The sequence below is a fragment of the Megalops cyprinoides genome, chromosome 18, assembly GCF_013368585.1.
Source record: "Megalops cyprinoides isolate fMegCyp1 chromosome 18, fMegCyp1.pri, whole genome shotgun sequence".
Taxonomy (NCBI): Eukaryota; Metazoa; Chordata; class Actinopteri; order Elopiformes; family Megalopidae; genus Megalops; species Megalops cyprinoides.
The window spans coordinates 27,359,025-27,374,520 of NC_050600.1; the positions used below are offsets into that span (position 1 = coordinate 27,359,025).

Consider the following 15,496-nt stretch of genomic DNA (forward strand, 5'->3'; position numbering starts at 1 on the left):
TGACATTTTTTTTACTTCCTCTCTCTGTTATTAAGGCCTCTTAAGAAACTGTCGTGTTTACACAAGGCATGCGAATTTTGTGATAATCAATGCTACTATGTATTTTTCTGTGGTAGGCGACAGTCAGTGAATGTCTATTATTTCTGTGCTTAATAATTTTGATGCACAGCACTAATAGTGAAAATGAATGAAATGAAGTAAGAGGTGTGCACAACTTGACTTGTAACTTTTTTTATGCCGCACGGACGTTTCAGGCAGATCCTTTCTTCAGCCTGCTTTTCTGGCTGTCATGTCAACACATTGTTTCCTTTATATTCAGCACTAATAGTGATAGTAATTTTTCTATGCATTTGGTTGGATTTTCTTATCATTTGTGGTTTTGGTGTGTAGCATTTTTGGTCAATAGGCTGACAGTGAGACGTTTATGGCCTATTGCTGTGGGTAATTGTTGCCTCGTGTACAGTATTTGCTCTGACGCGATATCATCTCTCCATTTATGCATCTGGGTGAATTTAGTAATAATTCATGATACCTGTGTGTTATTATGGTGCGTGGCAGAGGTTCATCTATGATGTGGCAGTGCTCATGGCAATGTATACCTAGACTGTATTGTTGCCTGCGTAATTGTTGTGAGGTTACAGAGTATTGTGTACTGAGTGCCATACATAAGGTGCCCCCCCCCCCCCCCCCCCCCCCCCCCCCCCCCCCCCCCCCGGGAGCTGCAGGCTAATTTGAACACTGATTGGAATCATACAGGAATGACATTTATAACACAGATCAGCGGAAAAATCATAATATTTATTTTTTACTTTTCGAAACAGCTATTTTCATTGGAGTATGACAGGTGAGGCTCTGCCTCCTCTGACCGCACGTCCCTGGTTACTATGTCCCCCCTATTACCATACAATACTATACTACAGTGGCGTTGTTAGGTCCAATCATTTGGAGCTATAGCCCCGAATATTTTAAGCCTAGGCCTGAATATTTTCGGAGGTGTTTATAGCAAAACAACAGACAAGCTGTGTAACCAAGCGGAACTTGACTTGCAGCGTCCGAAGGTGTGATCATATTTATTTATTATGAAGTCAGATATAACCTCCCCAACCTACCAATGCCAATCTCCCATCAAAAAAAAGACAAGCCCCAGGCAAACTTGACTTAGCCTCTTATCTTTTCAATAGCTAGAAATGTCCCTGCTATACTATATTTCTATATCCAACAATGCTGTACTCATCTCTCTCAAAAGCTGTTGAATATATTACTCTACTGCACCATCCAACCCAGTCACACCAAGCCACCCAATACTAATTGGTCTTTATTTGAGACACCATCTCACATTATTAAGATGTATTTTTAATTATTCTTATGGGTATTCCTGCCACTTGTCATTTGAGCAGTCTATTTACTTTTTTACTTTCATTGTAAATCCTTTTCATTATTTACACTTGTAAGCTGCCAACTCTCAAAATCCCCCATTTAAATACTCTTAACACCATGGGACTCCCCACTTCGAAAATGAATAGTTCAGACTGATCTTCATACTCTTTTGTTACATTCTTATTTCTGAGCAACAGTGCCCTCCATATTTGGTCATGGCTCTGTGTGTCCTTCTGTGTGTTACCTCATTTTCTACCCTAGGGAAATAGGAAGCCATCCAGTGCCTCTGTATAATTCCAGAAACTTCCACGGAACTTCCAAAAAGCAAAATGTTGTTGTAGATTTGTTTTTGCTGGATTTTACTGAAAATAGTTAAATGTGTGAGTAAACTTGACCCTCATGGTTTTACAATACAACTCAATACTTCACTTATTACTTCAGAAAAATATAAACTTGCACTCTGGAGTGTTATTAAGATTAAAGCATTACAGTTAAATGTAAGAAAAGAAGATTAAATCCTTCATTTTACTGTTATGTCACATTTAATTTAATTAGACATAAATATAGAGGGCACTGTATGACCCACTGAGCCAAAGGTATTGCATCTAAAACCTGGTGTGATATGATCACAAACAAGCATGCATACACATTTTACACTCCAACTTAAATTTCCATTACCTTTACTCAACTACCTTAGTGCTTCAAGGTACAGTGTTTTACAGTTATCTTTTACAAAGTTACTTGTGTAAATGTATAAAACATAAGTAAACATTCATGTTGATCTACAAAATAAGATTTAAAAGGTCCAGGACGCGGTCCTTCATAGGCTTGAATACAGCAAGTGCCCAAGAGATGGCGTCCTCGTTCTAGCTCCTCCTTCTGGACTATCACTGCCAAGGTAGTTCTGGGAAGCCTCTTTTCTCTTGTTCCATCATCAAACCTTGATAAAAATCTGTCACAGAAACCACTAGTCAGTAAACAGCCTTCATTATATCACATCAGCATAGCACCAAGTGATGAGTGTGCTATCACAGAATAAGGCAGACTGGAATATAATTAATTTTCCATTTCATCTGGTTATTTAAGCAAGGGAATCCTTACTAAATCATCAAGACTGTCTGTGAGTTGTTGCAGCAGGTGTTTGATGCAGTATGATCTTACAGTGAAACTTCACATTGAAAGATGGCATTACAGTTCTGATACAGACAACAGCAAAAGCTATGTTTTACCCATTACTACAGCCAAATATTTACTGAAGCTATTTTAATCTGCTTCCATAGGTGCGGCACAACATTACTGTCTTCAGAACTTTACATTGGGAGGATTGCTGGATCATCTTTAATCAGGACTTTGTCACTATGCAGGAGAACTCTCGGGTGAAAAGCTGCACTGCTGACTCCGCCACCACCACACAGTCTCCAGAGATGCAGCAGACCTCCTCTGTGTCAGCAACACCCTCGTGTGGAAAGACCATGATGTTATCCTGCACAGCTCGTGTTCTGCAATGAAGAAGGCCAGTTTGCACACTCTCACCTCGCTCAGCAGCGCCCAGACATCGGAGTCGGCATTAACCACAAGCCGAATGGCCGAGATCTTCTGCAACTCCGGTTCTACAGCGCCCTCTGCCACCCCATTGGCAAAGGCACCTGATCCCCAGCAAGGGAGAGGGGCTCATTTAAACTTTTAAATTTATTTCTTTACACTAAACCCATAATATGAAACTCAACAGCCTATTCAGCCTATTGTGCCTGCTTAGCAGCCAATTCTGTATCGATAAATACGGCTCCAGCAGACCAACCACTGCTGCCCAAATGAAAAAGTCACAATCTGGAGCTGCCTTCTGTCAGGATATGCGCACAGGCTGTATGCGATGTGTGAGTCATATTCACTTATCTTAAGTCACAGACAGAAAATGTACAAACATAAATTTTGTCAATGCGATAAAAATACCTATTACGATAAAGCCATCCTTGGATTGCTTATATTTTGGGATCTTTCCACTTTCCATGCTGTCCAGGAATGAACTCTAGAAAACAGACATAAAAAATTAACTTTCACAACACAGCAAATGGGGTTTACTAGAACCCTAGGAGGACAGGGTTATTCCAGGTTTTATAATTAGCTGTTAGGTTATCAACACTTTCACACCTGCCATTGCAAGTAAAATGAAATTCAAATAACTATTTCAATAAGAAATGACTTAATATCGCTTCACTACAAATCTGATGCGATGTTCTCACTCCACGCATATCCTGTCTGACATCTAAATGATTCTGAGATCTGTACAATAAATATCACTTTAAAATACATTTTTGAGACATGTATAATATCTACCAATTTAAAATATAACTCTGAGATGTAGTTATGGTAGTTATGATAGCTATGAACTACCACTTTAAAAACACATTTCAGAGCCACTTGTCACAGCTGGGTTTGTGCTTTGCAACAGTAATTTTGTTGTAGACCAGACGCAGGTGTGTCATGTGGTGCCACTGTGATTTGGTGCTGTTTGGCATTCTGGGTAACACTTGAATGGTGAGTCCTTGCCACGCACGTTGGTGGGAAGTACTTCCACGGTGGTGTTGTAAAACTTGTCTCCATTCGTCTCAATGTTTCCACTCCTGAAGAGGTACCTAGCAACAGCAGGTGCACACTAGAACCTTATGGGCACTCAAAAACATTCTTCCAATATGCAACTGTTCTACAAATGTGGGGTACTTGAGCAAGAAGTGCAGAGCAAGGGACATTTCAGCATTTTTAGCTCGGCAGCACCACCCATGGGAAGATATAGCAATGGCAGCTGTGTAATCAGTGGAGTGTGTGGCATGAGAGAGTGTTAAGTGAAGTTAATGAAACATTAGGGCCAGGTCACTCACTCACCCCTTCACTGTCTGTTCCTGAAGGAAGCTGATCTGGATGAAGTCCCCAGCTGACGGCGTCAGTGCCCAGAAGAAGTCCTCTCCCTGATAGGCCCGCATGAGTGTGTGGCTCTGATAGGCCGACAGGCTGCTGGTGAGAACTGCTGGGGGGTTGGAGTGTCCCTTGTAGAGGGTCTGGGTCCCAAAGTCCTTGTCCTGGAAAACAAAGGCCAGCCCCAGGAAAATTCAATAACTGTCAGCCCTCCTCACTGACAGTAGTTAAGCATGTGAGCATGTGCCTTTGTGTGCTTGTGAATGTTTGCATCAAAGAAAGACTATGTGTCCGCATCAGTGAATTTGAATGTTTGTGTGTCTCATGTTTACCCAACAGAAAATGTTACAGATTTAATCAAGCAATAGAAAAATGTTCCAAACTGAATGACCAACAATTCAAACATTTGTTATGCTTTTTCTCGTATTCCTTAAAATCTTCATTGTAGATGAGAGAAGGGAAAGGACTGAACTCACTTTCAGATTCTGTATTTTTCCCCGCAGTGAAGAATGGAGCCCCACGTGCTGAAAGAGTGAGGGTTTGTAGCGCCGCTTCAGATTGTCTTTCTGTCTGCTGCAGTGTTTCTGTGTAGGGAAATTAGACTGTGTTCATCATCATCATTCTCACATCAGCTACTCCCCCTGTAGATGCTTCATTTTGGAAGAGAGCAGTGAATAAATGCAATATGTATTGTAGTATGACCCACTGTACAGTGGTAGTACTTTTAACCTACCCCCAACTCTTCTCACACATCTAAAATGACATGTCAGTTTAAAGTGGTAGTAGAAATCAATAAAGATATTATGCTAATTATTAATGCAGTACACTTATACTATATAAAACATTATGCGGAAATAATGCATTACAATGAAAAGTCAGAGATTTGTGTATTTTCTTATTCTAAATTTTTTTGATCTTTTCTTATATTCTGTACATTTTATGTTTATGGAAAATTTGGCATCTCATCACCAGTCTGCACTACATCTTAGTTGACTCTGCACATGTCGAGGCAAATCCTGATGCCACCATCTTTCATGTGCCCCACAGTTAGTGATGAGACCCGTGGGAGAATCCCATCTACCTTCTCAATGGTGAGCCTACCCCAAATCCTCTGACTGCTTCAATCTGGCCTGGCCTGCTTCCCCACAGTAAGCGGCACTCTGCGATTGGAGTGGACTGTGCAATTGGAGTTACACTGTCATCCACATGAAGCTCTAGCCAATAGTCTTTCAGGTCCAAGCATGGCCTATATTTCTTACGCAATGCAGCTTTACACGTTACATTACATTACATTGTTGTTATTTAGCAGACACTCTTATCCAGAGTGACTTACATAGTTTATAATTTTTACATTATCCATCTATACAGCTGGATATTTACTGAGACAATTCTAGGATACCTGCCCTGCCCAAGGGTACAACAGCAGTGCCCCTGCAGATCATCAAACCCCCAACCTTTTGGCTAAGAGCCCAGCTCCTTTCCACTATACTACACTGCTGCCTGTGCATGAATTATCTGCTTCAACTGCACTCACGTGTGTTCCAAAGACCATGTGCAAGATCCATAGCTCAATGCTAATTTTTGTCAATGAGTGATTGAGACCTACTAATAGAGGTAGTGAAAAGGCTCCACACTGCTGCCGGTCTCTCTGAGTCATAAGTGTACAGCCCCTTGGTTGTACGTGTTTGTTGTGTAGCAGGTGGGACTTTAGGACCCAAAGTAGAAGCTTTGCGTGGTGCGTACGGTTGCCTTGATAACCCAGTGCGAGAATCTAGTACAGGATGACAGTTTGCCAAGTATCGTTTGGTGGCTGACAAATTGTTGCGCGGTAGGTTTAAAAACTTTAGTTTCAATACTGATGCTAGTCGCTTGTTGGTAAATGGAATAGATGTTTTAGTATAACGCTAAAATCAGAAGTTTTCTTTTTATAGGTTGCTAACACAAGGCCAGGAAAGCGTTTTTATCTACTGGGAGGCATTGACCAAAATACAAAAGTAAGTGGGAACATTTTGGCATGTATTTCAAGTCTACATATAATTCCGCTTACACTGAAACATCCACAAACAACATTGATTTTAGCTGTATATGTAAGCTGGTCTTATCTCTTAGATATCATTGGTGGAATCCGTCTGGGTCTGGATACTGATCTGTTTCAGCAACAGTAATTGCTAAACAATCTAGTATACACCTGCAGCAAGTGCCTGGGACCTGTGTAGCGCTAGGTCTTCCACCTATGATAGTGGATATGTCAGGGCTCAGGCAGGGACTCAAGCGCAGACAGCGGAATGGGGTGCACAAAGCGATGTTTAATAAAGCCAAAACGGGGAATCCAGAAAACGTAGTCAAAACAGGCGAAGTCGGAAAACCAGAGAAACACGGCTAACAATACCAAAAATCGGATCCAAAAACGTAGTCAAGAAAACGGGCAAGACTTCAGATAAACAGCAAGCAGGCAGGCAGGCAGAACAGGAACAAACGGCTTGTAGCGACACAGACGAACTGAGACGAACTCGCGATGAGACAAGAAACAAACAAGGAATATATAGGGCAAGGCAGATGACAAGATGGGGTTCAGGTGTGCAGGTAGGCGGGTGGAGCCAGTCAGATGACCAGGTGGGCGGAGACAGGGCGGAGAGCAGGGCAGGGCTGGAACACAGGGAAAAACAAAAGCACATGGACAGGGTAAACAACAAAAACAAAAACAAACCCGGCTAGGGAGCCGCAGTCCTGACAGTATCCCCCCCCCCCCCCCCCCTACGGACGCCACCAGGCGTCCCAGCAGGCAGTCCAGGATGACGCCGACGGAAGTCCGCGATGAGGGAAGGGTCGAGGATGTCACGGGCCGGGACCCAGCACCGTTCCTCTGGGCCGTAACCCTCCCAGTCCACCAGGTATTGCAGTCCGCGGTCCCGACGCCGAACTCCCAGCAGGCGACGTACCGTGTACGCCTCGGATCCATCGATCAGGCGGGGAGGTGGAGGAGCCCGCGGAGCCGGGCAAAGAGGGCTGCGGACGACAGGCTTGACCCTGGAGACGTGGAAGGTTGGGTGGATGCGGCGGAGAGAGAGCGGCAGTTTGAGCCGGACTGCGGCGGGGCTGATGATCTTGGCGATGGGGAAGGGACCGATAAAACGCGGAGCCAGCTTGCGAGACTCCACTCGGAGAGGAAGGTCTTGTGTGGAAAGCCATACCCACTGCCCCTGGACGTAGCGGGGAGCCTTGGACCGATGCCGATCAGCTGCCCGCTTGATTCGGGCAGTAGCACGCAGAAGCGCGGTCCGGGCGCGCTTCCAGGTCCGCCGACATCGGCTAACGAATGCCTCCGCTGAAGACACGCCAACCTCTTCCTCCTGAGCCGGGAACAGGGGGGGCTGATAGCCAAGGCAGCACTGGAAAGGGGACATGCCGGTGGAAGAAGATGGCAGGGAGTTGATGGAGTATTCCACCCAGGACAGCAGCCGACTCCAGGAGCTGGGGTCTTGCGAGGCCAGGCAACGCAACACCGTCTCCAATTGCTGGTTAGCCCGCTCGGTCTGGCCGTTGGTCTGTGGGTGGAAGCCTGAGGACAGACTCACAGATGCCCCTAACAGTTTACAGAACGCCCTCCAAAAGTGCGAAGTGAACTGGGACCCCCGGTCTGACACCACATCACTTGGCAGCCCGTGCAGCCTGAACACATGGGTGATCATGAGCTCGGCAGTCTCTTTGGCTGTGGGCAGCTTTGGCAATGCTACGAAGTGCACGGACTTAGAGAATCGATCAACAACCGTGAGTATGACGGTGTTACCGTCTGATGGGGGCAGACCAGTGACGAAGTCCAAGGCGATGTGGGACCAGGGTCTCTTGGGCACCGGCAGCGGACGCAGAAATCCTGCAGGAGGGTGATTGGAGGGCTTGTTCTGGGCACTGACCGAGCAGGCGGAGACAAAGCTGCGTACATCCTCCTCCATAGTCGGCCACCAGAAGCGTTGCGCGATAAGGGCAGCGGTGCGTCTGACCCCTGGGTGACAGGCCAGCCTGGAGGAGTGTCCCCACTGCAGAACCTGCGAACGAACAGACTCGGGAACAAACAGGCGGTTATCAGGACATGCACTGGGACCGGCCTCACCCCGCTGGGCTGAGCGCACCAGGGACTCGATTTCCCATGTTGCCGCGGCTAGCAAGCAACGAGCAGGCAATATGGTGCTGGGTTCAGGTGGCTCCTCAGGTGAAGAGGACTGGCGAGAGAGAGCATCAGGCTTGCCGTTCTTAGAACCTGGGCGGTAGGAAAGGACGAAGTCAAACCTGGCAAAGAACAGAGACCAGCGAGCCTGACGGGGGTTAAGACGCTTAGCAGTACGGAGATACTCCAGGTTCTTATGATCCGTCCACACCAGAAACGGGGTACTAGCGCCCTCCAGCCAGTGCCTCCACTCCTCCAACGCCAGCTTGACCGCCAGCAGCTCTCGATCGCCGATGTCATAGTTGCGCTCGGACGCGGAGAGCCGATGGGAAAAGAAGGCGCAGGGATGAAGCTTGTTATCCTGCGCCGACACCTGAGAGAGTACAGCCCCCACTCCCAACTCAGAGGCGTCCACCTCCACCACGAATTGTCGGGCAGGATCAGGCTGGATGAGCACAGGCGCAGTGGTGAAACGCTTCTTGAGCTCCTGGAATGCTTCAGCAACATCCGGAGTCCAGGAGAAGCGTCTGGCGGGTGAAGTCAGGGAGGTGAGAGGAGCGGCGACGGAGCTGTAATTGCGAATGAACCGCCGATAAAAATTTGCAAACCCCAGGAACTTCTGGAGCTCACGACGGGAGGTCGGCGGTGGCCACTCCTCAACTGCCTGAACCTTGCGATGGTCCATCAGGACCCCTTCCTCAGAGACGACACACCCCAAGAAAGAAACAGAGTTCCGGTGAAACTCACACTTCTCGGCCTTAACGAACAGGTGGTTCTCCAATAGTCTCTGCAGGACTTGGCGGACATGGCGTGAGTGTTCGGCAGGCGACCGGGAGAGGATTAGAATGTCGTCCAAGTAAACAAACATGAACCGCCCAAGCATGTCCCGAAGAACATCGTTAACCAGGGCCTGAAAGACAGATGGGGCATTAGTTAGACCGAAGGGCATGACCAGATATTCGTAGTGCCCCGTCGGAGTGTTGAATGCGGTCTTCCATTCATCCCCCTCTCTGATGCGGACCAGGTGGTAGGCATTGCGGAGGTCGAGCTTCGTGAAAATCCTCGCTCCCTGCAGGGAATCGAATGCAACGGACATCAGAGGAAGGGGGTAACAGTTCTTCACCGTGATGCTGTTTAGCCCTCGATAGTCAATGCAGGGCCGGAGCGAGCCGTCCTTCTTTCCCACGAAGAAGAAACCCGCTCCCGCTGGAGAGGACGAAGGGCGAATAATGCCGGCAGCCAGGGACTCCCGGATATACTTATTCATGGCCTCCGTCTCCGGTGGCGACAGGGAATACAGGCGGCCCCGGGGTGGAGTGGTGCTGGGCAAGAGATCGATGGTGCAGTCATAGGGTCTGTGAGGAGGCAAGGAGGTGGCGCGGGATTTGCTAAACACCCCCTTCAGATCCAGGTACTCGGGGGGCACCCCAGACAGGTCGGGGAACTCCTCTGCAGTGAAGGGAACAGAAGAAACAGGAACTGGGGCATCTTTGAGGCAGTGAGATGCGCAGAAGGAGCTCCACTCCAGCACCTTATTCTCAACCCAGTTTATCCAGGGGTTGTGCTTGCAGAGCCAGGGGTGTCCCAGTACCAGCGGTGCTTGCGGCGTATCAATGATATGAAGTACGATGTCCTCACGGTGGTTGCCGGACAGCAGTAGACTCAGCGGGGAAGTGATGTGGGTGATCCTGCCAAGGGGCCTCCCGGTGATGGCAACGGCTTCAAGGGGAGTCTGGAGCGGGACCTGAGGCAACCCGAGCTGCTGGACAAGGTCAGCATCAATGAAGTTGCCGTCTGCTCCGGAGTCGATAAGAACTGCTACCACCTGAGGTTGACCGTTCACAAGGAGAGAGGCAGACAACAGTGGGCGAGTAACCGGGGAGTCAGACAGAGGGGTTACGCTCACCTGTATCTCCCCGACTACGGGTGAGCGCTGGCTCTTAATCAGGCAGTTGGTGACGAAGTGCCCGGGGTTGCCATAGTACAGGCAGGATCGGGTCCGGATCCGTCTCTGGCGCTCAGCTGGAGACAGGTGCGTGCGGTCGATCGAAATCGGTTCTGTTGACAGACCTTGGGCAGCAGGGACTGAGGGTGTTGCTGCTGAGGGCGCAGGGGTTGTCCGGAACTCCTCCGCTGATCTCCGGGACTCTGCTCGCTCCCTTCGACGTGCGGACAGGCGGTGGTCTACACGGATGGCGAGGTCAACTAAGGCATCGAAATCAGCAGGCAGCTCCCGGGTGACAAGCTCGTCGTTGATCTCCTCAGACAATCCATGGAGGAACGTGTTGTACAGAGCTTCCTGATTCCAGCTACAGGTCGCAGCGAGGGTCCGAAAGTCTATGGCGTAATCGGAGACCGAGTCCCCTCTCTGACAGATCTGTAACATCTCCCGAGCAGCCTCACGACCGTGTTTGGAACGGTCGAACACCCGCCTCATCTCCACACAGAAGGTGGCGTAGGAGGAACACACAGGTGAGCGAGCATCCCAAATTGCCGTTCCCCACTCCCTGGCACGTCCGGTCAACAGGGTGATAATGTAGGCGATCCTTGCCCGATCAGTGGGGAAGGTCGACGGCTGGAGCTCGAACACCAACGAACACTGGGACAAAAAGGAGCGGCAGGTTCCAGGCTCACCGGCATACGGCTCAGGAGGCGGCAGACGGGGCTCCCGTCCAGGCAGGAGGGCAAGAGGCTGTGGAGGAGGTGCAGGGGAATCTGCTGGGGCGTCTTGTGCGAGCTGGAGCTGCTGCAGTTGAGCGGAGAGGTTGTGCAGGCTAACCGCAAAGCTCTCCAGGGTCTTGCCAACCGACTCGAGCTGGTTCTGATGTCGGCCGAGGAGAGCTCCCTGTCGGTCCAGCACCGATCGCAGCTGGTCACTGTCCGCTGAGTCCATACTGGCGAGTTCGTACTGTCAGGGCTCAGGCAGGGACTCAAGCGCAGACAGCGGAATGGGGTGCACAAAGCGATGTTTAATAAAGCCAAAACGGGGAATCCAGAAAACGTAGTCAAAACAGGCGAAGTCGGAAAACCAGAGAAACACGGCTAACAATACCAAAAATCGGATCCAAAAACGTAGTCAAGAAAACGGGCAAGACTTCAGATAAACAGCAAGCAGGCAGGCAGGCAGGCAGAACAGGAACAAACGGCTTGTAGCGACACAGACGAACTGAGACGAACTCGCGATGAGACAAGAAACAAACAAGGAATATATAGGGCAAGGCAGATGACAAGATGGGGTTCAGGTGTGCAGGTAGGCGGGTGGAGCCAGTCAGATGACCAGGTGGGCGGAGACAGGGTGGAGAGCAGGGCAGGGCTGGAACACAGGGAAAAACAAAAGCACATGGACAGGGTAAACAACAAAAACAAAAACAAACCCGGCTAGGGAGCCGCAGTCCTGACAGGATAGCAGAGGGCGACAAGGTAGGAACACTGCTAATAGCGGAGCAAACGTAAGTGAAGCTGAATAGCTGTTGGGTGAATAAAAACTAAAAGCTATTTTTCTTCTTTTTAAGGAATCTGCGGATAGTAGCGCAGCCACTGTTTTTCCCTGGGGTTTTAGATATGTCTTGTGTAATTCCATGTGTGCCACATGCTAAGTGTCATTTTAACTGCAGCTGCTGTTAGAAGTGAGGGGTAGCTTCTCTCTCTCTCTCTCTCTTTTTAAGTATAAGACAGGGGTTGGCAAACCGTGGCTCCAGAGCCGCATGCGGCTCTTTCATCCCTCTGCAGTGGCTCCCTGTAGCTTTGAAAAAAATGAAGGGAATAAATAATGGCTATTTTATTTTATTGTATTTTATTTTATTTTTTCATTGGAATACCTCTTATTTTCCAGACAGAAGTGATTTGTTACATTAAAATAAAAAGTGTTTTAATATTTTGTCGATCAAAATATGCATCATATCCTACATGCGTCACAGGTCACTGCATGCCAGGTGAATAATTTAGATTTTTCGACCCCCGGTAAGCTACCTATGGATAAAACCAAAAACAGAAAAGTCTTGGAAGAAAATAGAATGTTTATTGCTTCGTGGACAGATTCATTTGCCTTCACTGCTGATGATTGCTGGCTTACCTGTATGCTTGATATGTGGCGAGAAATTAGCAAACAACAAAAAATCGAATGTAGAAAGACATTTCCAGAACAAACACACAGCATTTGCTGGAAAGTACAAAGCTGGAGATGAACAAAAAGAGCAATTTCGCAACTGCAGAAGAAAGCTGAGCAGAGCAAACATACTTTCAAGAAGTGCATCAAGTCTACAAACTCAACTACTGTTGCTAGTTTTGTGCCTGCTCAGGACATAGTCAGGCGTGGAAAGCCGTTCACAGACGGAGAATATATCAAAGAATCATTCATTAAAATATCAGAGCATCTATTCTCGGACTTCAAAAACAAATGTGAAATTGTTCAGAAAATTAGAGATATGCCTCTCTCTGCAAAAACTGTCAAGGACAGAATCATAAAGATGGCAGCAAACATCACTAGTCAACAAATTAAGGACATTAATTCGGCTCCAGCGTACTCAATCGCCTGTGATGTGTCAAAAGATGTAAACGATATTGAGTAAATAGCGCTGTTATGCAAATATGTGAACTCTGCTGGGCCACAGGAAGAAATCATTGAGCTGATACTGCTAAAAGGCCAAACACAGGGGGAGGACATTTGTGAGGCTGTGGTGAATTGCTTAAAAGCCAAAGAAATAAACACTACCCACATGGTGTCAGTGGCTACTGATGGGGCATCGAGTATGACAGGAGGACAGAAGGGGTTTGTGACTTTACTTCAGAAGTCACTGGAACGAAAGCTGCTGATGTTTCACTGTATTCTGCATCAAGAAGCACTGTGCGCTCAAACATTTCCTCCAGAATGCACAGAGGTGATGAACCTTGTCATTCAGATAGTGAACAAAATAATGGCAAAAGGGTTAAACCACAGACAGTTCTGTTCATTATTAGAAGAAGTCGAAAGCAAATATTCATTCTCCTGCTGCATAACAAAGTCCGGTGGCTATCCAGGGGAGAGGTGCTGAAACGGTTTGCTGCATGTCTGGAACACATGTAAACTTTTCTGGAAAGTAAAGGACTCACCTATCCCAAACTGGAACAGCCAGATTGGCTGGAAAAGCTGCACTTCATGGTAGATATGACTGCCCACCTTAACACGCTGAACAAAGGTCTTCAGGGAAAAGGAAACACAGCCCCGCAGATGCTGGAGGAGGTTTTGGCATTTGAGCACAAGATGACAGTGTTTGACAGTGATGTACATAGAGGTACACTATCTCACTTCCCCTCTTTGAGAGATTTCAGAGAAGCACACAGTCAGATAAATTATGACTATTTACACCGTGCAATCATTGCAATGCAAACTGCATTTGGGGAAAGATTCTGTGAGTTCAGAGAGGAAAAGAACACATTATCCTTCCCTGTCACTCCCTTGAACATCGATCCATCCCTGTTGAACATGGCTGCATTTACGGGCGTAAGTCAACCTGATCTTGAAATTGAACTGGCCAACATAGCTGATAAACACATATGGGTGTCTAAGTTCAAAAGCCTGACAGCTGATCTTGAAGATGTTGCCCATCGGAAGGCCATTCTTGCTCAGAATCACAAATGGAGTGATAGTGAAAACCTCCCAAAACCCGACAAACTTGTGTTTGAAACATGGAATGCCATTCCCGACACTTATATGAACATGAAAAAGTATGCATTTGGAGTCCTGTCGATCTTTGGATCCACATACTCATGTGAGCAGCTTTTTTCCAGCATGAACTACATAAAAAGCAAACATTGTTCGCACCTCATGGATGACAGCTTGCAATCCTGGGTGAAGATCAAAGTCACGTCTTACAGCCCTGATATAGATAAGCTCTGCAGTGATTTTCAGGAACAGAAATCACATTAAACAGGTGAGAAAGCTATTATTTAATATGCTATTATTTTGCAAATATATATTTCTATATTGGACCCTGAACTGATGTAGTTGTGTTTTATGTTCAGGCTCAACGGTTGATTGCCGTACGTGACTGAGAAAAGAAAAAAGAGGACGACGGCACACTGAAATGAATATCAGTCATAATTAAACATAAACTGGCCGATTTTTATGTTCTAATACACTGCTGCCATATGTTTTATCATTTTTAAAGCGGGCTGCTCTTTATTTTAGGGTATTTATTTTCCACAAATAAGGGAAGGACTCAAACAGCCCTGCATTATGTATTTTGTTTGAAAGTAACCCTACACGTGTCAGTGTTTTCCTTTGACACAAACAGCAATAAAATGTCAATCCTTTTCTTTTTGTAGTTCTATAATTTCATAAATGCAACAAACTATAGTTCTTTTATATATAGCATAACTGGATATAAAACTTTATATGCCGTGTTATCTTCATTTTAGGGGTCAAATAGGTTTTGTGGCTCCACGTGAATTTTATTTGGTGGGAAAGGGGCCAAAATGGCTCTTTTGATGTTGAAGGTTGCAGACCCCTGGTATAGGAACTCCACTGAGTGCATAAAGTAATACCTGTGCAACTGCTTATTGGGCAATGTGCAATCACGGTATCGGTCTGGTGACCTTCAGGGCAGTGTGCAATCATTCCTTTAGTGTTTTATCTGTATACCGGGATCTGTGCAATTATGATATCGGTTTGGTGATCTTCAGGGCAGTGTGCAATTACCCCTTTATTTGTTTATCTGTATGTTGAGATATGTGCAATTATAGTACCTGTTCTATGCTTCTCTGGGCAGTGGTTGTTTAAAGGAGGGAAGGACAAAGTATTAACACTGGCCTCGTTGCTAAGTTGCTAAGAGAGTTTGAGAGACCTCTAATTAGGATTGCTGTGAGTTGAACATATTGAAAATGTGAGTAACTGGCTGAGTGTGGTCCAGTTGCAAGTGTGGGCTTGGTGACACATGGGTTTTCTCTAAAACATGCAATGTCTTGTTATACCTTGGAGTGATAGGTATTATTTAATGGTATCGCTGACCTCCCACAGCATTTAGAGAGCCAGTGTTACACTTAGACCTCCCTCTGTGGTAACAAATCCTG

General features: G+C 46.8%; 1 protein-coding gene across 1 annotated transcript in view; it reads right to left on the reverse strand.

The window, feature by feature from the left end:
* Window positions 1-2,311: 2,311 nt before the first annotated feature.
* The window catches only part of zgc:154054 (uncharacterized protein LOC777616 homolog), a 47,612-nt gene continuing 34,427 nt past the window's right edge, over window positions 2,312-15,496 (reverse strand). The window contains exons 9-14 of the mRNA XM_036550991.1: window positions 4,764-4,871; window positions 4,258-4,451; window positions 3,932-4,010; window positions 3,328-3,403; window positions 2,911-3,023; window positions 2,312-2,329 (exon numbers count right to left, since the gene is read on the reverse strand). Of these exons, the coding sequence (XP_036406884.1) occupies window positions 2,312-2,329; window positions 2,911-3,023; window positions 3,328-3,403; window positions 3,932-4,010; window positions 4,258-4,451; window positions 4,764-4,871 (588 nt within the window). The remainder of the gene's footprint in view (window positions 2,330-2,910; window positions 3,024-3,327; window positions 3,404-3,931; window positions 4,011-4,257; window positions 4,452-4,763; window positions 4,872-15,496) is intronic.